Consider the following 24,681-nt stretch of genomic DNA (forward strand, 5'->3'; position numbering starts at 1 on the left):
TCTATGCCACTCTACGCAAAGGCACTGTGCGCCTCGACACTATGTCACTCTAGCCCTCTGCACTTTATGCCAATTCACTCTAAGCTACTCTAATCTACTATGCACTGCTACACCCTCTACCACTCTATTCCATGCCACTGCACTACACCACTTCACAATCTACTCAATGCCAATGTTAGAGGCGGCAGACCCGAGAGCAGAGGACGGCCCGGGACCAGGGTTCGATTCCCAGCACGGCAGGTTTCTGGACCAGGGTCAGCGGACTCGAAAATTCTCTCGCCTCGGTGCCCACTCTGATCAGCGATCACACTCGGCAACTCTGGGCATTGGCTTGCCTCATCTTCACTAACGGCCCCACCAGACCGCCGGGGATGCCTGGTCTCACCCTGGAGATACCCATTAAGGGGCCATCTCTCAGGGAAGCCAGGAAGGGTTTCGCAGCGGTCGAAGCGCCTTGGGACCCTACGGGTAAGTAGTGCGCTATATAAATGCCTATACATTTACATTTACATTTATGTGCTATTCCACTCTACGCCACTCCACTCTACCCCACTGCAATCTTCCCTGTGCAACTCCACTTAACTTATCATGACTCAGCATCATTGCACTCTACAGCACTGCACTCTGTGTTAAAGCACTCTAAACCACTTTACTATAAACCAATACCCTTTACGCCACTGCACTGTTTGCCAATATACTCTACTCTGCAACACTCTACTCGATGCCACTGCACTCAACACTACTGCACTTTGTGTCACTGACCTCTACACCACTCTATTTTACTATGAACCACTGTCCTCTATGCCACTGGTCTCTACGCCACTTTATTCTGTGCCTTTCTATGTCACTGCACTCTACACTAATTCACACAATGCCACTGCTCTCTACAACACTCTACTCTGCAACACTGAACTCTACACCACTCTACTGTGTGCAACTGTACTCTGCGCCACTGCACTCTATGCCACTGCACCACTTTATTGCTGCCAATGCACTATATGCCACTACGCTCTATGCTGAATATGTCTCTTTACAACTCGAGTCATTACAATGCGTGCTTTTACAACACAGTCATTATAACATCTGCGCTGTTACAGCGCAGTACCATTACAACGCAAGTTGTTACAATGACTTGCTCTAGATGGAGCGCAGGATTTAGGAATAGTATAATTTAATTTTCCAGCTCCAGTGTGTGCAACAGTAGGGAAGGTGCTGGAACAGTAAACTATAGTATTCCTTTGTTGAAAGCGCCATCTAGAGCAAGTCATAATGACTTGCATTGTAATGACCGTGTTGTTAAGGTATCTTGGTGGAAATTCCGCATTGTATAGGTTGTTTCCTCTCTATGCCACTACAGTCTATGCCACTATACCTTATGCCACTGCACTCTTTGCCACCACACTTAATGCCGATCCTCTCTACACCTCTGTACTCTACACCACTCTACAATATGCCAATGCACTCTACTCTGCTATGCACTAATGCAATTTTTGCCACTGCACTCTAAACCACTCTAGTCTTGGGCCCTCCACTCTACTCTGCACCACTCCACCTACGCCAGTGCACTCTACACCACTACTCTATGCTATTCCACTCTGCTCTGCACCACTCCACTTTACACCACTTCACAGTACTCTGAAAAAATTAATTCTAGTCCACTACAATCAATGCCACTGCACTCTACTCCACTCCACTCTATGCTGCGCCACTCTAGGCTGCTTTACTCTACACCACTCCACTCTTCGTCACTGTGCTCTTTGCCACTCTACTCTAAACCCCTGTCCTCTGCGCCAATGTACTCTACACCACTTTACTCAAAACCAGTGCACTCTATGGCCACTACTCTGCACCACTGCACTCTGCACCACTATATTCTAATGTGCAACATTCTATGCCACTAGACTCCACACCACTGCAAGCTAAGCCACTCTGTACCATTGCACTCTACGGCACTCTAGTTTACCGTGAACCACTGTACTATAAGCCACTGCTCGCTACAGCACTCTTCTCTGCAACAATCTATTCCACTCCACTCTATGCCAATGCACTTTACACCACTGCACTCTATGCCACTGCACTCTATGACACGCTACTCTGCAAGCATGCATTCTCCACTACTGAAATCTATGCTCTTCTACCACTGCAACTCTACTCTGCACCCTACTATGTGCTTCTCTACTGCACTCTACACCAATTCACTCAACACCAGTACACTTGATGCCATTACACTCTACCCAACTCTCATCTTCTCTGCACCACTACACTCTATGCGGCCATACCCCACTGCACTCTACGCCACTATACTCTACACTCTACCCCATTATACTCTACACCTCTGCACTCTACCCTGCACCACGTCACTCTGTGCCATTGCACTCTACGCCACTGCACTCTGCACCCCTCCACGCCACTACACTCTATGCCATTGCACTATACACCGCTGTAATCTACTGTGCACCATTCCACTGTACTCTACTCCACTCTACTCTTGCCACTGTACTCTATGTCACTGCACTCAAAACCAATTCACTCTATGCCAATCTTTTCTGCACCACTGTACTTTACGCCACTTCACTCTAGGTCACGCGGCTCCACTCTACGACACTCCAATCTACAATACTCTACTTCATTAAACTCTACTCCACTCTATTAAACTCAACGCCCTACTCTCCTCCAAAAATGCTCTACACAAATACCTCTTCCCCACTCCATTCCACTTTACTCCACTCTATTCTATGACACACTACTTCACTCTACTCCACTCCAGCACTCCAATCTACACCACTTGCCTACACATCACTCTATGATTCTCTACTCTATGACATTCAATGTCACTCCACTCTATGACACTCTACTCCACTCTAAGCCACTCCACTCTATAACACTCCACTAAATGCCAAACTACTCTACTACACTACTCTATACCACTCCACTCTATGACAATCTTCTCCACTCCATGCCACTCAACTCTACAACACTCTTCTCCACTCTTCGGAGCACCCTTGACGCCACTCCACTCTGCTCTATACCACTCCACAACACTCTATGCCACTCCACTCTATGACATTCTGGGACATATTTACAAGGGCATTGCGCCACAGGACCATCTTTTTTTGCAATGCTCCATGGCGCTGTGCCTTGCTTCATATTTACATTTATCGGCATAACGCTGACTTGTAAATATGGTCTACCAATCTGCAGTTTTCTGCAGTAAAGGGGCATGCAATGGGTATTGCTGTTGGTGTTCCCATGCCACACCCTATGCTTTTTGACACTGCTCCAGATTTACAAGGAACTGTAAATATGAGGTAGCGCCAAAAACATATGCCTCCCAACGGGAGGCGTACGAGTGGTGCAACAAGGAGAAATACTTTTATTTCTCCTCGTCTTCCCCTCTTTCTACGTGTGCTGCATTCTGCAGCACACATAGAAGAAGCAAACCGCCACTGATGATTTTTTTGTGTGCAGGAAGGTGTCCCTTCATGCACAACAACAATCCTCCCTGCAAAGCAGGCACCCTTGCGCCATGGTGCAAGGGTGACTGCGTTAGTGCTAGGCTGCTTTTCATGTGCAGGGGTGAGCACAGGACTGCACTGTATTGCTGTAAATACAGCTCATTCCTGCATTTAGAAAATGACACAGCTCAGCACAGCAAAATTGCTTGCGGCATCGCGCTGTTCCATTTTCTTTTAAACATGCCACTCTGCTCCACTCTGACACTCTATGAAACTCAATTCTACAACACTGTGCACCTCTCTACACCCTTCCACTCTACAACACTCTACTCCCTCCACAACGCTCTACACCTCTCCACTTTACGCCACTCCATGACACTCCACTACAATCCACTCCATGCTACTCAACTCTACTCTACACCACTCCACGACTCTCAACGCCATTCCATGACAATCCACTCAACACCACTCTCCTTTTTGCCGCTAACTTTTAACCATGCTGAGCATTAGCCATGCTGGTGTACAACTTGGCTAAAACATATTGGCAGCGCCAATAGCTCTTGTATAGGCGAGACTTATTTGGCTTTGCCAATGCTTGTTCTTGTGTGATGACTAACCTCTTATGCTTCATTTCCAATCTATTTTTCAGCCTTTTCAATAGTTTTGCTTTCTGCAAAGCCCTATAAATTTGGCTTTTCAGTGGCACTATTAATTTTGAATTCCTTTGTTTGTTCCCTATTTATCCTACGAGTCTTGGGCGACCCAATGAGGTTTCTGTGCGCCATGTAAATCACTTTCATTCATTCAGTCAATTGTTCATTCAATTAAAACCTATAACTGGAGGTTATTGCTAATATGTCATGGAAGTAGGATATCTCCTACCCTTGGACAACGGGACATTATACTACGGCTCCCTTTCAGGACATTTTCTTAGTAAAAGAACAATAAGAGGTTTTCTAAGGCTGAAGAAGACAAAAGCACGCTTCCTCCCTATTGAGTCCTGATTTTGGCAAAAAAAGACCAGATCCTCACCCTATTGATTACAAATGTATCTCCCCTTCTGGAATATGCATTAGCGAAACATTTTGGTTGCTCCAACTAGTTATCACCTCAGCGATGGGATTAACATAATTGCGCTGAAAACTTTACAGGCCCAACTACTAATAGGCTTGACCTGCATTTCTGTGAAGGTTATTGGTGCCACTGGATGCCATTATGATCCTGCCTCCTACCAACATATCCATTACTTTATGCATAACAGAACCTAATACACAGGCTTATGCAATAGACAATATTTTGGCACCATGCACAGTCTGATAAATAGTAGCCTAAAAACAGACCTCATGTTTCCCCTCATAATACTTCCTCATGGTTGCCTTGCTTTGTCAGAGGTTTTAACAGTTCTGAAAGATTAAGCTGCGAATTAAGTTTTAAGTACTTTTTACTACCCTGGGACTTGTATACTGGACAGTCAAGGAGAAAAGAATCAAGAGCAAAAGAGCTTCTCCTTGGTGCAAAAATGATTTTGATGAAAAAAAGCAATGCTTTAGAACTGAATTTTCGGATGTCATCTCTTGGCAGCTGGGCTCTGGTTTAGTGTGGACACCAGAGACCGGGAAGATCATTTGCCTTCAGCTGATTGTGTGTTGTGTACTTGCAGTCGTTACTGGGCGCATAGCTGTGGTTCTTCACAACTAGTTCTCGTTGGCAGGTCTACGTGTGACTCCACCAGCTGGCAAAGGATCTTCTAAGAGAGACAGCCTAGCCTTCAAAACCGCGAACATAAAAGTTCAAGGAGCTGTCACTGCATCTCCCACTTGAAATGGAGCCAGTATTCAAACAGATCGAATCTGGACAACCTCTGCACTGCCAGGAAATCATTCAAAAACTCATTTTTTGAAGCAAATGTAGCTCACATTGAATATCTCATTATCGGTAAATGTACTCCCCCATCACATTTGCAGATCCTCTACCTGCTACACTAGCCAAAGAAATGCAGTATAACCTAATGCGTTGCTGGGCTTTCATGAGTAACCTCTCTCTATCCTACTGGAGTTTCCAGACTGCCTCGAGGTTGGGCAAGTGTCCTCCCTTCTTAGTAAAACTACTGCTGATTGTGATTGCCTACACTGATTCCACTCAGTCTGTGGTCTACTTTACTTGGCTTGAATCCTGGAAAGTAGTGTTACTAGGCATCTCAAGCGCTATAAATGACAATTTTCTTGATGGCTTCCATCCTGGCTTTAGAGCTGGCTGCAGCATAGAGACTGCTATTCTGCAAGTCATTGATAATGATTTACGCATCCCCCATGATCTCTTGAAAGCATTTTGTTTCATCAATCATAAAAGCTTCTTTTACAGCTAAAAAGTGCTTGGGAATTAAAGGCAAAGTTCTCCATTGGCTCACAATCATAGCAAACAAAATCTGATCAAAACTGATAGATCCTTGTCTGACCCATGGGTTGTCTCTCAAAGTGACCTACAAGGTTCTATCTTAGCTCAGGGTCTCTTCAATCCCTACCTCAAGCCCTTAGGTGATATCATAAAAGCATCTGGCATATCTCTCCTTCAATATGAAGATGAAACCCAAATATATTTGAAGGTTCCTCCAAAGTCATTGGCATCAACTGGGCAGAATAAATACTTGGATGACCAAGTACCACCTCAAGTTTAATCATATTAAAACGTAATTATTAATGTTCTCTGATAACTATTGACTGTTCAACATCTACTCTCATTGAAAGTGCTGAGTCGCTTGATTTAATACTTGGTGACAGATTCAGCCTACGCAAACACACTAACACCATAGCAAGGAATTAAGCAGATCAAGTTATTCTTACTGAAACACTACCTCACAGAAGTAACCCAAGCAATGTTCCTGTTCAGATTAGGTTACAGAAAGTCTGTTCTATCCATCATTTCTATAACGTATCTGGCACAGTTCAAGACTTTCCGTCACGAAGCTGCTCTACATAGCCCTAGAGTAGGATAATCTGAGCAAATTATCCAGTCCTTCCATCACTAAGCTGGCTTCTTATCGAAAGGGCGTCCACTATAACATAGTATACCTATATCCATTCTAACCTCTGTCATTACATGGCAAAGAAAATAAACTACTCTGGTGGTTCCAGACAGCTCTCCTAGTCTAACTCGCTAATGCTGGAAACTAAAGCTTGCAAAATAAAATGCTCCTTCAACCACTCTGGATGTGTCCCCAGGGTCTGGAACTCACTCCCATCTGTCGTTCACACCCTTCTCCTCTGTCTGCCTTCAAAAATGTAATAAAGCAACTTTTTCTCAACCTTTGTTTTGACTTTGTGAGCTGTACTTCTTTCTCCTTGTAGACCCAGTTTTTTTGGATCCTCCCATTATGACTAAACTCCTGAAATGTCTGCAACCTTTTCTCTCCTTGTTCATGAACCTCTCACTGGAGAAGCAAACAGTAATGTATGATGCCTTTAAAATTGTCTTACCTAAGGATGTTTCTGTTCCTCTTAGATCTGCCAGATAGATCTATTTGGCTTATTATATTTGTTCCTGTGTGCTGACAATATCAAATAATTGCCTGTCTTCTGCTCTGGGGGCTTGTATGCACAATTCAAAAATTAAAATAAATAAATCGAGACAGCTGCCTACAACTGCAGTGTTACAGACTAGCCCAGTACATCGTGTATCATGGCCCAAATCATATTTATTCGGCCTGCAGGACTGTGCAACATTCACGATTCCGCAATTCTTCCGATTTCAAGGATTTCCACATTTTCCCCAATAACACATATAATGGACATGTTTAATGCAGGAACATGTTTGGATGCAAAATATCCTAGCACTAAATGCATTGTTTTCTTTTACCACCGATATTCTATAATATGTTTTCAAAAAAAGAATTTGCTTGCCTGCAGAATGCTCTCATTTCCTTTGATCACAAATAGTGGCGCTAATTTGAACAATTTCTTAATGTAAGAAGTATAACAGTGGAGACCCATTTCTGGGATATTACAGTCCAATGCTCAACCAATGTCCGTAAGTGACTGGAATCGTTCACTTAAGTAGATGCAGGGGCCCTGCCTTGGCGGTATCTAAATTCTATATTTTCACAGTGAATGAATTTCAGCACCAGCACCAAATGTTTAGAAAGCCATCTCTATCTTTGTTTCTCTGTTTAGGGGTCATGTTAATTGCCATGGTACCCTATACCTTTATTTATAACGTATGTACTGTGGGTGGCGCTACTTGCTTCCATCCAGTACCAAACTATAACCAGCTTTACCACCAGCAGCCAGATGGCTAGTGCCCAGTATCCACTCTCCATTGCATCCATTGTGTCACAGCATATACAAGGCCTACTGTTTCTGGCACAGTATAGCCATCCATTCATTTGACCAATATTAGGAACTCATTCAAGTATCCTACCAGTCGTGGGCAGGATTACTAGTAACTGTCTGGGTTTCCTTTGTTTCCGCACCTCAGCCAGCATCAGTCTTATACTCTTCAGTATATCCTACTTAACTTGTCTGGGTTGTGGTACCAGCCTATTGTTATATTTATTAAGGATTTTGTGAGAGATTGACTCTAAATCTCAACTTCCACTCAGTGCCAAGTCACCCTGAGCACAAAACTCACCCTCAAGAAACATATTGCAAAAAAAAAAACCAAAAAAATGCCTTGGTACCAGCTCTCTCTTCTAAAGAAAGTCAAACCATTTCTTCTAAAAAGTGCCTTTAGAACTGCTGTTGAAGCTCTCATACTCTCACATCTGGATGGTTGTAATGCCGTATTCCATGGCCTACCTAACTCAATGGGAAACAGCGTTTACAACACGGTCGTTACATCGCATTCCTTTACAACATGGTCGTTACAGCGACCACGTTGTCAGAACGCAATGCCTTTACATCGCAAGTCATTAGATCGACATGCTGTAGGGGGTGCTCTAACCTAAGGAATAATATAATTTACTATTCCAACACCTCCCATACTGTTGCGCAGGCTGGAGATGAAATAGTAAATTATACTATTCCTTAGGTTAGAGCACCCCCTAAAGCATGTTGATCTAACGACTTGCATTGTAAAGGTATCACGTTCTAACAACGAAGTCGTTGTAACGACTGCGTTGTAAAGGAACGCAATGTAATAGCATGTAACATGCTATATTCAACTCACCACTGGCACCCCTTAGGGGCATCCTACATGCAACAGCATGTCTCATCTAAGGCTTGAAGAAATATGATCACATCACTCCCATTCTGATGGAACTGCATAGGATCCCTTTGTTGGCCCATACAATCTTCAAAACCAGCTCTATAATTTACAAAGCCATCATGTCCAACACCCAGTTTATCTTCCAGACAAGCTCACTATTTCTGGTGGTGGTGGTGGTGCACCCTCAGCTAGAACACCATTAGAGTGCAGACTAAGAAGTATAAAAAAGGAAAAACAAGACAGCAGGGCTTTTCAATCTATGCACCCAGGATGTGGAACAACATTTCTGTCTCCATCAGGACCACGCCACCACTGCTCCAAATTTGGAAAGAGTTAAAAAAAACTCACCTCTTTAAAGAACCATATATCACAATACATTACATGTTTAAATGTCCCCCAACCCAGCCATCTTTCCTATCACTCATTAACCTGGGAGCTTCAGTTATTTATCTGTCAATATGTGCTCCATTCGCTAGCATAAAGTAACGTCCCCCAACCAAATTACCATCTCTGAATTAACATTTCCCTAGTTACCACCACCAATGATTGGAACATAAAACTTTGGTAAATGAATTGCCAAATTGAGCTGAGTTTCCATAGGCTTCTGTGACCATTTAACTTCCCTTCTAAGGGCCATAAAACCCTTTCATATGTGGCTGCTGTGAGGTCCTAAGAGAATCAAGTGGTTCTTGTTCAGTAGTTGCAGTGTCCATCTTTCTCATCCTGTGTTTTCCTCTTCAGCTGCAACTGATGTGTGTCATTTCCACTCTCTGTCAAAAGTCTGGGTGGCAGTGTCCTTTTGGGTTTTGATGCCTACCAAGCCTCTTCCTACTTCCATCAATGTTATACTTCCCCTGGATTGGAGTTCGCAGGTTCGGGTAGGTGTCTAAAAACCCTTTTTTTCTTAAGGGTGGGTTGTTGGGGTTCCTGAAGGAATATGATACTATCCCTGTTGGACACTATGGAGTACTTTCATCAGGCTTTTTCAGCAGTGATTCTTTTTGGGAGAAGGAAGTAATTTTGACATGGATGTCAGGCCTGCAGTCTTAGGTCCTTCTTTATTTATTCTCGTAATCCCTTCTTCTTCTCCTTCATTAAGATTCAAGTCAAACCTTACCATGGTCCTGTATACCATTTTGTTCACCTTTATTTTTAATGTTGCATTCCTGATGTTGCCACGTCTAGAGTAGTTTTCCGGATCTTCGTATCTCCTTGTGTCAGTCGCTCATGAATACTAATTCAGCCTTGCATGTGATGGAAACTGGCATCTCCCATGGGGCTACCTCCCATCATGTGCCCTGCTTGTGGTTCAAAAGATTGCTCTACATCATCAGGTTCTCAGGTCACCAGAAAGTACAGTTGCCTTTCAAGTTCCTTTTCGTCTGGGTCCAGGGGCAGAGTCAGCACAAGCGGTTGAAGTCTTTCCACACGCGGCTCTGTGGCTGTTAGAAAGCCGGCATCCCCTGACGAAGCCTTTGACTTTTAACCAATAGGTTAAAAGAGCATGATTGGTCATTGTTTACCTAATAAGTAAGCAACCCGAGTATACTACACAACTGGTGTAAGTAATGATTTAATGTTTGTATGTCTGTTTAGTCCTGACGAAAGCCCCGTAGACTCTGTTGAGCCAAAGGGGGCTGAAACATGTCGACACATCTTTCAATGTTATACTTTTAGATCCAGTTACACGATCTAGTACAAGTACCGCTTATATTTTATTTTTTAGATCCACACCAACTATTAAATACCTCTGGTGTTGACCTATTTTTTAATTCACACCTTTCACTCACCCTTACTCTGTGGGGGCATCTTTTCATTTTTTCATCTCTGGACACTGCAAATCTAGACCAGAGGAGCCTCTGGATGAGGCAGGCACCCAGCACGTCCTATGGTATCCAATGATAACTGCCACAACTACAATGTGGGGCGGATGAAAGATATATACCGCAATACCGACATACATTGAGTTTTTGAGGATACCATAGTCATTCTATCCAAAAGTTTAGAATTGTAACTAGTGTCCATTTTCTGCACCTGATTGCCTCCGCATTCCTGATGTTGCCACGTCTAGAGTAGTTTTCCAGATCTTCGTATCTCCTTGTGTCAGTCGCTCATGAATACTAATTCAGCCTTGTATGTGATGGAAACTGGCATCTCCCATGGGGCTACCTCCCATCATGTGCCCTGCTTGTGGTTCAAAAGATTGCTCTACATCATCAGGTTCTCAGGTCACCAGAAAGTACAGTTGCCTTTCAAGTTCCTTTTCGTCTGGGCTCCTGTGATTGTTCTAGGCCACGCCAGTTCTGGGCTGCCTCTTCCGCTTTCCATTCTCCATTGCCCTCATTCTCACTTGGAGGCTGCGTTCCTTCACACAACCAGCTCCCACTACCACCACTGCATGTTTCCTTCTCCTAGGCGCTGCTTCAATTCTGCCCGATTGTGTATCATGGGTCCAGGCATAGGATGCTAGGCCTAGTTCCCCAGTCAAGCCCTTGGTCAGAGCCAACCCTGTGTGTCCCCAGGCAGATAAGAAGGGCATCTCTTCTTCAGTGTTCTACCCAGAGCCCTGTTCCTCATGTGTTGCATCTCTTCCTTGCTGCTTACTGCTCGTGCTGTGCTGCTGATAAACTTAAAATTACAGATAGGTATACCCAGGGTCGGATTGGTAAGGCGGGCACTTGGGAAATGGCGGAAGGGCCGGTAGCCGAGTTCCAGCTGTGATCTGCTTTTTGGTGCTGCCAGCGGCCCAATGGGTGCCTGAGTGGCCTTTCTAGCGGTAGATGGGCGGAGGTATCACTCCCTTTCTCTCGCAGGTCCGGCCCATTGATGTATGCTGATTGAGCGGGGGCAGGGAGCCTGAGGAGAAGTGGTTTTACTTGTATTCATGTGTGACTGAGCAGTGTGAACTCATCAGCATTTTTTTTTTATCTAAGTGAAGTTAAGAAAACCTGCTCCGCACGCCTTTCTTTTGATAAAACTTCCCTGAAGCAGTATTTTGAGGAAAGGCAATACACACTTTTTTTGGTGTGCCTGGGCCGATTTCTGATCCCAATCCAACCCTGGCGGGGAGGTCATCTCATCCCCGACTAGAGGCAGTGGAAAACAAATCAGCCATCCTTCATATCTAGGCCACAGCCCCGTGACAGTCCAGACCGCACCCCTCAGGCTCAAGTTCAAACCAGCATGCATTCTAAATGATATGATGTGCAGGTAACTTCAATATAGTTTTCGAAGATTGTTTGCCTTTACCTAAATGCCCAGAACCTAATTGCGATTATACGATTCTGTATTCAATTTAAACCATAATTTGGCATTTTTCCACTAGGGAAATGAGCCCTTCATGGTGCGTGCATAATAGGATGTTTGAGCAAAACTTGGTAAAATTGGTAATGAAAAGTCCTTTTTTTAAAAAACAAGGGTATGTGTTATAGACAAATTGTTATTGTTACTTTATTTTTTTATTGATATTGCAGAAAAACATCAATGTATTTATCCTGAAAATTGATCTCATCATCTAATGCTTGAGAAACCTACTAACTGACTTGTGCCATCAGATGATAAAAAATACATTTATACGGCATTTAGTATTACAGTTTTGTATACAGTATAGCAAGCTGCATTTCATGAACAGCCTTTGAAGAAGGTGTTATGTGTTCTTGAATTGCTGTACATAATTGTACTTTATTTGCCTACGTCTCTCTCAACTTGATAATATTAAGGTATTTTAACTGATTGAAATAGATCATATTTATGAATTTTAAGATGAAACTGATATCACTTTAATTTCTCTTTATGCACATTCCCTATATTGAAGTACTTTTTATGGCCCTAACAAATGTGGCATCATGTGAATCCAGTGCAGACTTACTCATCATAGTTTTAAGACTTTAGATAATGCAGAAATGATGTGTAGAGGATTTGAATTAAGATCCATGGGGGATCAATAGTGTAATTATCACAGATTTTACCCTGAAACCTAATTTTTCAATGAGATTTTTTTTCTGAAACTAGAGCCTCCGGAAAAGTGTATACTATAGAGAAGGGACATGGCCAGCAAGCTCATAAAAATATAAAATTAGAAACACATGCAGTTATATGTTCAGCATCTTAGAAGTACTTGCAGGGAAATCTTTGTTTTATCCACTCGATCCTTCATATGGGAAATAGGACAATGGAGGTTTCTCTCTCTTTGACATGCTGATGTACCCACGCGTTTTTGGTGGTGAAGTCCAACAGGCCATCCAAGGGAGACTGTCTGCTATATACCAGGGGGCTGTTTCATGCCTCCACAAGAAGTGCCTTTTTTAAGGCCCTCTGGACATTTGACTTATGTCTCCCACTGGCTTGAAGTTCCAGGCTTGGAGCAAATCAGTGTGCAGGGCTTGAATTCCTGATTCATACACCTTTCATCTTGGACAGATTTTCCTTTAAGAACCGCGAGGTATTAATTTAAGAGTTATTCTGTTCTGTGATTTATTGTGTAAGAAAGGAGGTGTGTTATATTCTATTCTGTCCCACTGTAAGACCACAATATCACAGTCTCAGGCATAAAGATGTAACCTAACGTTTCATGAGGTCCTTGTTCTCCTGTTCTTCCAAGTGAGAAGCGCAATGGCTGGGGCGATCAGACATGTCGGGACAAGGGTCATGGCTATGATGTGGCCCATTGGTGGATCACTGAATGGAGCACTTGGAGGAGGGCAGGATGAAAAGAAGTCAATGTGGATCTGAAGGAAGAAGCGCTCCATCTCAGGATTGGGCCAGTAACAGTGCAGTCGATGAGCGGCATATTCGGTACATTCGGAGAGATCGCTATAAATGCTGTGGGAATAAATGAGAGAGAGATTGTCAGCACTTATGAATCCCTCAGATGTCATGCTCCTTTACCATCTGTTATTACTAATATTGCATACACTGTAAATATATCATCACTAAACTCTTGTAATGTAGTCCTGGCAGGTCTGCCCTGGTAATCCTTTAAGCCCCTGAAAGCCACATTCCATTTTGCAGCCAGACTCTTTTCCTCCTCCCTAAAGAAGGTATCATCATATTCCATCACATTCCATCGTTTTTGCTTGTAATTAGCTCCTAAAAGGAGAGAAGTTCAAACAGGGCTGTCTCATGTACAAAGCAATGCTCCCAACACTTCATCCTACCTTTCTGACTTGCTCAAAATCTTTGGTAGCAAAAGAGATCTGGTCAGTAAGAATACACTACTCTCGAATTGCCCTTATTTCAGACCATCACATGCACAACATCATTCGTTGTCGGGTGTGGCTACCAACTTCTGGAATACATTTCTCTGCAAATTAAGATAACATCTCAGTGTTATGTCCTTCTGCGCACAATTAAAAACTCATCTTTTCAGAATAGACCTTCCTAACATAGTGGTCCTCAATGCTAACTCCATCCAAAATACACTTGTTGTCCCTTTCCCCGCATATTTAGATGAAGACTGCCATTATTCTTGTATATTAATTTCCCTACTCTTATACCCATTTGAGTGGTGTTATCTGTTTAACCTCATAAGCGCTGCGCCCAGTCCAACGGCCGACGGCACCACTACCTCGGGAGTGCTGCCGTCGGCCGTTGGACGTTCCAACTGCACCCGCGCAATGGAACGTTCAGCACTGGAGCTGGACGTTCCATAGCTGCTAAGGTGTTAAATTGTTGCTATTATTATAACTACTGCTGTTACATGTGATCTATTGTTCTATGTGTATGATGCCAAATTACACCTGACTGGAGTGCTACAGAACATGTTCAAATAGAGATAAGCAAAGGAAAGAAGGATGCAATTTCGCACAGTACATCAATGGTGGCTTGAGAGACTATCCAGCATGTGACATTACAAATCGTGTATCTCAACTTTCTACCTTTCCCGGTGAATTTCCTTTATTGGTGAGAGTTTGTGTTGTTGGCATCATTGTTCCAAACAAAGGGGTCCATTAGGATGGCGGACGGATCGCCACCGCCATGCAGGTAGTGGCGATCTGTCCGCCAACCTTGCCCATCCGCCACCTTCCATATTACAATGGCGGGGGGGACCACCGTCCGTCACTTTTCCGCCGCGGTCGCCTTGCGAACGCGGCGTAAAAGGCCTGATATGGTGGAGGTGTCTATCAGACACCGCCAGCCAAATTAGGATGGCCTGGGGGGAATGCCTTTCCGTGGCGGCAATGCCGCCACGAAAAGGCATACAGTTCCTGCTTTGGGGGCCCGGGCCCCCAGGGTGAAGGGGGGGTGGGGGTGCACTTGGGGGGTACCTATGGTACCCCTCTGCGATTCACAGCACAGCATGGTAGGGCTATAGGGTGGTATGGGTATTTTAGGGTTTAGTGTTGGGTAGGGGTATAGATTGGTAAGGATATTTTAGAGTTTAGGGGTGGGCATGGGTATACAGTGGTATGACTGTTTTAGGGTTTATAAGTGGGTAGGGATATAGGGTGTGTTAGATCTGGGGGTCTTTAGTTGGCAGGGGTAGGTACCAATGTCCAAATAGGGACGCTTGCTTCTAGTCAGGGGTTATCAGCGGAGCTGGTTTTTTTGTGGATTGTGACAGGAGTGATTTAGTGTGCATACCTCTCGGCTCATAGCACGTTGGTCCTGACGAAAACCTACTAATTTGTCTAAAGGTAGAAACATGTTGACCATATTCACTTAGCACTGATACTTTCTGGTCACATTACGTCAGCATAAGTATCCCATTCATATCTTTTAACTGTGTCACATGACTCTAGAATAAATTGAATAAGAGTACATGTTGAACACCTTTTAAAAAATCACTAAATCACTCCTGTCACAATCCACAAAAAACCCAGCTCCGCTGCAGTTGCAGGCGTCGCAGCACACCTGAGTGACACTCGATCACTCAGGTGGACCCCGATGATGAAGCATGTCAACAACCAGGTTGATGAGTGAGGAGTTTTTATAAAGAAAGATTTTTTTCTTTATCTGCATCCTTTCTCCCGCCTTTGTAATCACTGGGACCCTGTGTCGTGGGGATACTCCTCTCTTTGTTTTTGGAAATATAGCCCTAGGGAATAAGGAGTATTACCCTACTTTGAATACCCTCCCTCTTCCTTTGTTTATTACAGACAAGAGAACAGACACTTTGTAAAAGTGCTGTTCTCAACCACAGGATTTAAAAAACATCCTTCCTAAAAGATGTGTTATTAAATTCTGAGTTCAGGGATACCAGACTTTAATTTTCTATGTTGCTCTTATGGGAAGATATGCAGGTAAACATTATAAATAGCATTCCCCATTATAGCCTATGGGCAAGATAGCCTTTTAATAGTGAAAAACGAAAATGGCTGTAATTCACTACCAGAGCATGTCATCTACACTAGTACATGCTCCACCTTTCACATACACTGCACCCTGCCCAAGGGGGTACCTAGGGCCCTCCATAGGAGTGTCCAATGTGTACTGAAAGGAAAGGGTTAGGCCTGGCTAGTGAGGACACTGGTCAGGTCAGCATGGCAGTTAGCAACTGCACACAGGCACTGCGATGGGAGGCCTCAAACACCATTTTAGGACTACTTGTGTGGGTGGCACAACTAGTGCTGCAGGCCCACTAGTAGCATTTTAATCACAAGCCCTGGCACACTTAGTGCACTTTACTAGGGACTTCTTGGTAACACAAATATGCCAATCATGGATATTTTAGAGTTTAGGGGTGGGCATGGGTATACTATGTTCAGCTCATGTATTCATTCATCTCCCGATGCTAGAGACAGCCTTTCCAAGCTGCTGTGCTTAGCATTCCCGAGAACGTGGCATACTTGAGCAAACACAGCTCTCTGTAGCTCAAACAGTGCAGGTTTTTCCTTATGTATGTTGGGAATTTTCTCCGATTTTATAATTACACAAACAAGACTACAAATCCCAGAATGCAAAGGCAAACTTGTGGATGGGCCAAGTGTTGTGTTAACGTGCTTGTTTAGTGATGGTGAAATTATATATGTGTCTGTTTGTGAATATTGGTAAATGAGTGACTGAGTGGGTGGGTAAATGGATGGCAAAATAGATGAGTTAGTTATTTGAAGGGTTAATTTGTGTACGTGTGAATAGGGGATTTATCGGATGGATGAAGTACTGCTGACTGAAGAATTGTGTGTTTGTTGATTGATGCTTGAGTTTACGAGCATGTCTGAATGTGTAGATTGGTAAATGATTGGGTGCATAAGTTAGTGGGTGGGTGAATTCATGGATGACTGAATGAATTTATGAGTGAGAGCTGGCCAGTAAATGGAATGATTGATGGGTGAATGAATAAGTGTGTGGCCCGGGTGGGGAGGGCAGGGAGTGGAAAGCTGAGGAATGCACAAGGCGACTGAGCTCGATAATGTGTGCTTCAAACGGCACCGAGTGCGTATTGTGAAGTGAGCGTAGTGCCACTCCATTGAAATGTGCAATGAGGGTGAGAGCACGTGCAGGGTGGTAGGTTATACATTTTCATGAGCATTTTACCGAGTGCATGCGGCAAATTGGAATTAATACTATGTGGAAGGTATCGAAGGACATCCATGATATAAAATGTGTATTCAAATTAAACATTCTTGACTTAGGCATGTAAAGACTGGCATCACAAATGCATCTAAAGGTGCAACGCATAACATACCATAGTAACAAAGTAAAACGCTGTACTGCCACATGCACCCTATAAAGTATGTAATGTCAAAAAATAATGACTGTTGCCTTGTCAGGTGGAGAGCCGCACGTGAAAAGTGCCACATGACGTGTAATGTGACATCTGCCAGGCGTGCAAGGGTAAGAAGCCGCAGACACTGCTCTTACCCCTCCCCCACCCCCTACCAGCCGTGCCTTGGAGTAATGCACTCTCCATTCTCTCTATCCCCCTGTTTCATCGTCCCTCCTGTCACAACCCCATCACTCGCCACACATGTGCAACGAGTCCCTTCGACCTCCCCCGGCCTTCCTGACTCAGGCTCCCTCTGCTACCTGCACCACAATCTGCTCAGCTGCCGTCTCTTCCACTCCACCCCTCCCTGCCGCCATCTCTCTTTGCCTTCCTGGTTCACATCTTCTCCTTTCGCCTTCCTTTACTTCTCCTGCTTCTGTCCCTTCTGCCCTTCCTCCTCTTACCTACCGCAGCCTAGTTTTTTCCTCTCCGCCCTCCTCCCATCCAGAAGCTCGTGCCCTTCCTCTTTTTATTGCATTCACCCCTACTTCTTCCCTCTCTCTGCTTACCTCTCAAACACTACCTTTCCTTACCTCCCTGCCCCTGCTCTCACTCGTCTTCCCTTGCTTCTTCGCCTTTCTCCTCCTCTCGTTTTCTTGCACTTTCATTTCTTCCTCTCTCTCCTTCCTTTCACGTCCCCCTTTTCTCTCCCTGTGCGTACTTTCACCTCTCCCTGCCCTGCCTTGCCCGCTCCCTCTCTCCACATCTGCCTCCTCCCCCACGCCCTCGCCTTACATCTCCCCTTTGTGTCTTCCTACTCCCTCTCCCATGCCCTCCGCTTCTCCTGACCCTGACCCGGGCTGCTCTCCTCCCGCCGACCACAGACAGGGCCCCCGGTGCCGCTACCCCCGGCCTTACCTGCGGGAGGGTGTCGGGGCAGTCCGCCAGCCTCAAGCTATGCAGCGGTCCCGGGTGTTGTTCCTCATGTGGGACGGAGAGGGGAGTTTCCGGCCGCACAGCCTCCCCCTGTGTAGATGCAGCGATCGATCAAACCCAGCCACGAAAACGCGAATAAATGGCAGCGACCTTCACACGGAGCCGGCAGCAGCAGTGATCTCCGGGCGCCCAGGGGACAGGAGGGTGGGGGACTGGGTAGAAGAGGCGGCGGAAGGGTCCGCAGACGAGAGAAAATGGCGCCCGACAGCTTCCGTATTTTTTGGATTGGGGCGTGGTTTTGCTGTTTTGAGTGACAGACAACGTCACTGTCTAAAGAACAGCAAAACTTACACCCCAAATCCGAAAAAGACGGGGCTAAATCGGAGTGACGCATCTTTCCTCCAATGGCTGGCCTCTGTTTAGGAAGCCAGCCAATGGAGGAGAGAGGGGCCAGGGAGGCGGGTTCCTAAGCCCTACTAAGATACATTAAATATCCTCCCCAGACTGCGCAAGCGCAGCCTTTAGGTCCGAGACCTAAAAAGCGAGGAAGAAGCAAAAGGTTTGGGGATAACCTTGCAAAAAGGGCCATTTCCAACAGGGTGGTATGGGTGTTTTAGGGTTTAGGAGTGGGTGGGGGGTATAGGGTAGTAAGGGCATTTTAGGGTTTAGGAGAGGGTAGAGTTATAGGGTGGTAAGGGTGTTTTAGGATATAGGGTGGGTAAAGGTACAGCATGGTATGGGTGTTTTAGGTTTTAGGTGTGGGTAGGGGTATAGGGTGGTAAGGGTGTTTTTAGGGTTATGGGGCAGGTAGGGGCATAGGGTGGTAAGGTTAAAAACAAGGGGTTGGTGGGGTTTTCTTCCAATTTAAAAAAACATTAGATTTAAAATATTCCTAAAAAGGGGGGTATAGGCGCCTCCCTCCCAAGAAAGATAAAAAGGAAACATTTTAATTAAACTTACCTTACGTGGTAAAGGCATTAATGGTAAAGGCAATGTGTGGTAAAGAAATTGCATGGTAAATGATGCGTGGTAAAGGTATACAATGCATTGTATTGCCATACAACCGCCTCTGAGAATCTGGCCAAAGTTTTGTGAGCAGACCAGCAAAACACTGCATGCCCATAGGAGAGGCACGCGAGGATTATGTTACTGCACACTGACCCTTTGACAAGGCTTTGTGTTACATCAAGCTTTGTTTCCTAAGCCCTTTTCTATGTTCATCGCACTAGTGCGCATGTTCTCAAAATGCTATGGTTTGCTTTCGCCATTGTAAATTATTAGTTGGAATAAGCAATTTACCAGTTCCTGCCACCTCAATGTCATCATTTCTCAGCTGTGGTGAGGATGGGATGTGTCAATTTGTAGCTGTGCCTAGCTGCCAGTTTCAGCACAGGTGTGGGTGCAGTCAGCAAGAAATAGATTTTTATTGACTTTGACAAAATCAGGAGTGGATTTTCTCTGTGGAAACCGTCTTCCTGAAGTCTGAGGCCATCTTCCTGAAGCCTGCACAGTGGAATCATTCTTAAGTATACCTCAGCACTGCATTGGATCAGCCTGATTGCTGATCCATGGAGCCATCAAAGTGGAGTTTATTAATCTTCCCATGGACCTTGTTTATGTGTGAGCGCTGAGGCTTCCTCTAGTCTGCACAGTACGTTCTTTGCATCCTAAAGTTATTTTGTGACAACCATCAGGGCCATCTTCTATTCATAAGAAGGTATAACAATGTTTTATTTTTTTATGGTTTAAATTTCTTTATTATGGTTTTTTTTTAAACATAATTTATTCTTCCACATATGATAAGGATAAGTTACTATACAGTCACAATGCTCTGTTTTCCCGCCCAATGTCACGTAAATAATCAGCAACATCTGTACCACTGTCTTGCGAAGCGAGTGTCCAATATAGTCTGACCCTGGTTAAGCAGCGTAGTCTCTTATGGGAGATGGATCAATTTACGAGGTTTACCCACTATTGCAAGAAAAACCTCAAACAAAATCAATAAAGAGCAACAAAGAGAAAAGGGAAAAGTGAGGAGAGGTAGGGTCCAGCAAAATAGTGGAATGTGTAAGTTTGATGAGCTCATTTGATGAGCCCGCCCAGTTGTTGGTACGGGGTACACGCAATCAATCAAAGTCTCCCTCTGCACCCTCGGGGAGCAACTAAAGACTGACGAGTCATCCACCCGGAGGCAGTCCCATAGTGTAGAGTCCCATGCCTGCACATGGTCTAGTGATCAAAGTCTGTGCTTTGCCTCCCACTGGAGAGTTGTGCTTTTGCACTCCACCCATTTGACTACCTCTGAACACCACAGTACAAGGCTAGGACCACAAGGGTTCTTCCAGCCCATCGCATGTTGTCGGCACTCCAAGAGTAATGCAAGGTCCATGAATTTAGTAGGTAACAATGGTTGTCTAGTATTGATGGGATTATGAAAAATGCTTTGACCCTTACTGAGCTCCATTCTTTTGATATACATAACTTTCTGAGTGTTATTCTTCTAAGGAGTGTTTAAACAATCTGTGATGTACAGACATCGTTACAATTGCACACCTTGTAACTTGCATTGAGTATACTGCTCATTAATGAGAGTGCTTTGGTGTCAGGATACTGTTGTAGTGACTCTGTATTTCTACTGATATTGATACTGCTGATTGCTATCTGCTCATATTGTTAATGGATTGTTTGCTCTCTTTCCCTTGTGTAGGGGTTCTGGTCTCATCATGCAGTTTGGGCCTCTACCAATGTTTCTGCAGGATAAGTAAGTTTCACCTATTCCATTGAGTAGGAAAGAGGAAACTTAATGTATATGAGTTGTCGAAGTTGTCATTTAAAGATATTTAAATCCAATGTTAGCTTGGCAATTGATAGATATTAATTTTACACTAGAGTAAAACATGAAGGTAAATCCTTTGACAAATTTTACCTGCCATGCAGGGTCTTTCTATGTCATGTAATTTTGGGTCCATGACAAACATATTGATCAGGGATCAGAGTGTTGTGTATGTGAGGGATAAGAAGATTCAGGAGCAACTTTGGGAAAATAGGGCAGCCGAAATCGCAAGATGTGGATCTGACTGCTACGGTGAGTGAGCAGTCCAAAAGATGAATGTGGATTGCAAATAAGCAAATTGGAACACTGTGTAAAACACAAATGACCACAGTCCTATGTGGTACAAATTTGGCAGTATAACATCATCAAAATTGTGTTATGTCATTGGCAAAGAGTGCAAAAATTGTGGTACGCCCTGACACTCTGCTAAAATGTGCAGAGCTTGTCAGAAAATAAATAAAGCAAGAAGAGGGAGAATGGCCTAGGTGAATGAGAGTTAGGAATTGGTAGCTTAGCATAACACATTGAACGTAATTGTGCTTTGAAAGGTTTTATATTAGCTGTTAATGACTGTAAGGAAGCATGTAGTGAGATAGAGGACCAAAGTAAGGACACCACCTTTGTGTCAAGTGTTGTTTTAGGGAAGACATTGGCTCTTGTGGTTGATACTGCATCTACATGGATGAGCTCTACCATGGATATGCTCAAGGAAACCGTTGGTGAATTTATTTCTAAAAATGATCTGGAACCATCCGATGCTGTGGCTGAAGCCTTTGATGGGAGTTAAATTGGTATAATGGGGTTTGCAGGATGATTAATCTTAGTTTTTATTACAGAACTTGTGGCATAAAAATGTATGTCCCCATAAAATGGTTAAATGTACTTGGATGAAAAGACTCATGGAAGCCAGACATCATCTTGAACTCAAGAAGCAAGAAACAGGTCCTGGTTTTGATAAAATGCAGGAGAGTAGAATGGTTAAGGGAACAGATTCCAATGTGTTCTCTAAAGAGCGTGAATTAATGAAAGGCCTATTGCACAAAATTAAATTGAAAGCCAGTGCAGAGCCAATGAAATAGAAGCTGAGAGGTATATTGATAAGTGTTAGGTGAGAACTAAAGGGTCTTTTGGAGAGCCTGGGACAGGAAAAGGTGATTGAAGAGGTGGATTTGACTTAAAGGGTTTTTACCAATTGTTTTCGAGAGAAAATAGACAATAAGTTGAAATTGTGTGTAGACTTACAAACTGTAAACAACAGCATTTTATTGATTGTCATCCGTTACCTAATATAAATGAGCTAGTATCCACCTTTGAAGGGGTTAAGTGATTTCCCATTCTATATCTGTAATCTGTGGATCATCAAGTGCCACTGACTTCAGATTCTAAGCATCTCACTGCTTTTCTTACATCTTTTGCCCTGTTTCAATTCTTAAGGATGCCTTTTGGATTGGACTCAGCGGCCTTTGAATTTCAAAAGGCCATATTTAAACTTTTCAGAAATGTTGAGGCCCACCTTAAGTGCTTTCAGGGTTACACATCTGTATTCTCCAAAACAGAAAGGGAACATGTGGAGCATATAGAGGAGGTTTGTGAGCATATGAGCTGGTATAGATTTATGCTTAGAATTGAGAAATATAATATATTTCGAGATAAAGTAGATTATCTGGGTCACCTGATTTCCAGGTTGAGGTGTTATTCCTAAGTCTGCTTTGGTAAATCATTTACTCAATGCGTCGGCCCCAGACAATTTAGAAACATTGCTCTCATTTGGTCATTTGATAAGGAGCAAAAGTAATTTTACCATATGATGTATTTTTCTGTTTTATTATTGATTAGTTTAACGTATCTTTATGTCAAACTACACTGATTGAACAATTTTCTTGGTTTAAAAAGTTTAATAAGGCTCCAATTTGGATGTGAGACCCAACTGCACATTTGCCGGCAGCGTTATCTGAGTATACCAACAAATTTGTGAATAAGTTTTCAGATGAAATGTAGCATTTGAGACTATTGTTAAGTAAGAACACCGAATTTGTGGCAGATATAGAGCAAAGAGCCTTTGAGCAAGTCAAGTGGGATATCATTGAGGCACCAACTTTCAAACCATTCTGTGCAGGAAAATACTCCATTAGGCAGTGGATTCCAGTTTCAATGGTGTGAGGGTAGTTAGGTTTCAGAGTTCAGGAAAGGGTGAATGGAATATGGAATTTGCTTCCAGCACTCTCAATGCCACTGAAAGAAGATATACAGTGATAGAAATAAAGTTGTTGGGGAGCTAATTGGCCATTGTCGGGGGAGACATTTGTCAGCCATACAACCATAGCAATTGTCTTTCAATGGCTTACGGAAGGTTTTAGTCGGGAGAGGCACCCAAGGACACTTTGTTTTAATAGCCCTCAAAGATTTTGTGGTTTTGGTATGAAGCTATGAGGTGGAATGGAAAGGGTTTGTGAGATAAAAGATATGGCTATTGTGCCAAAGTTGAATCAATAGTGGTAAAAAAGAGATAACATCAAGAGTAATCTCCAGTTGTGAAACTGATAAGATTGCCTCAAGAGTAGCAGCTAAGCTTACAGGGTTTTTAAACAAGATTTAAGATGGAACACTGAGTGGTTCGAATTTCAAAACAATAATGATGTTCTTTAATTAACATAATAGAACCGTAAATGTAGTGTTTGAACTGTATTAAATACAATGGAGTTCTTACATTGACATGAGTGGGCCTAGTCAAGTTTTCAAATGCATCTTCAAGTGCGTGTGATGTGCAAGTTAAAAGATGGTATGCTTTCTTATTTCTCTCCATGTGCATTGAGAGTTGCAATTGTGACCGCCAGCATTTTATTAACTATATTAAATTCTATTCGTTCTACAGTCTTGCTTGCACTGTATCATTTGTAAATGCAATATTTTCTGATCATGTTGTTCTTGAGGAAAGAACAGGTCTGTCTGGAACAATAAAAGGCCATTTCCAACAACCGAACAGAGGTGCTGTTTAGATTGAGAATGCACTTTTGTTTTTTCTTGTAAAACATAATGCAGGGTTAGTCATTTGTTTTAATATTGGTTAGTTTAATGTATCTTTATGTCAAACTACACTGAACGTACAATTTTCTTTGTTCAAATGTATAATAAGGCTCCATTTTGGTTGTGAAACACAACTACGATTCTGGTTCCTTATGAAAGAAAGCCCTCATTGTTTGCTTTGTCTTAGACCATACATAATTCTAATTATTATCGAGATAGAGCTCAGCTTTTACTGCCAATGCTGGATTAAATTCACCTACATATTTGGGTATTTTAAATTAATTGACTAAAATAAATCTTTCTGTCGACATGTTTCGGAGATCAACTCCTTCTTCAGCACAGGGTTCACAAATCCCCACCTTACTCGCGTTTCACTATGTAAAAATGTAGTTGATATTTACAGAAAAGTGAACATGTAATGCAGGCTACAATTTGCCTACAGCGAGAACTCCAAAGACAACTGCTATTTGAATAATCTGAGGGGAAAAAAGGAAAGAACATAAATATTGCCCTTTGCACCTTGTATCTCTCCAGGTGAAGTCACCTGAGGAAAAAAAAAAATATATATATAGTATAGTGTGGGTTGT

General features: G+C 43.3%; 1 protein-coding gene across 1 annotated transcript in view; it reads right to left on the minus strand.

Annotated features, from left to right (window-relative positions):
* Positions 1–12,212: 12,212 nt before the first annotated feature.
* LOC147717151 (receptor activity-modifying protein 1-like) overlaps positions 12,213–24,681 on the minus strand; it is a 56,285-nt gene continuing 43,816 nt past the window's right edge. The window contains exon 5 of the mRNA XM_086920483.1: positions 12,213–13,475. Within this exon, the coding sequence (XP_086776609.1) occupies positions 13,223–13,475 (253 nt within the window). The 3' untranslated portion in view covers positions 12,213–13,222. The remainder of the gene's footprint in view (positions 13,476–24,681) is intronic.

The sequence above is a fragment of the Lissotriton vulgaris genome, chromosome 5, assembly GCF_964263255.1.
Source record: "Lissotriton vulgaris chromosome 5, aLisVul1.2, whole genome shotgun sequence".
Taxonomy (NCBI): domain Eukaryota; kingdom Metazoa; phylum Chordata; class Amphibia; order Caudata; family Salamandridae; genus Lissotriton; species Lissotriton vulgaris.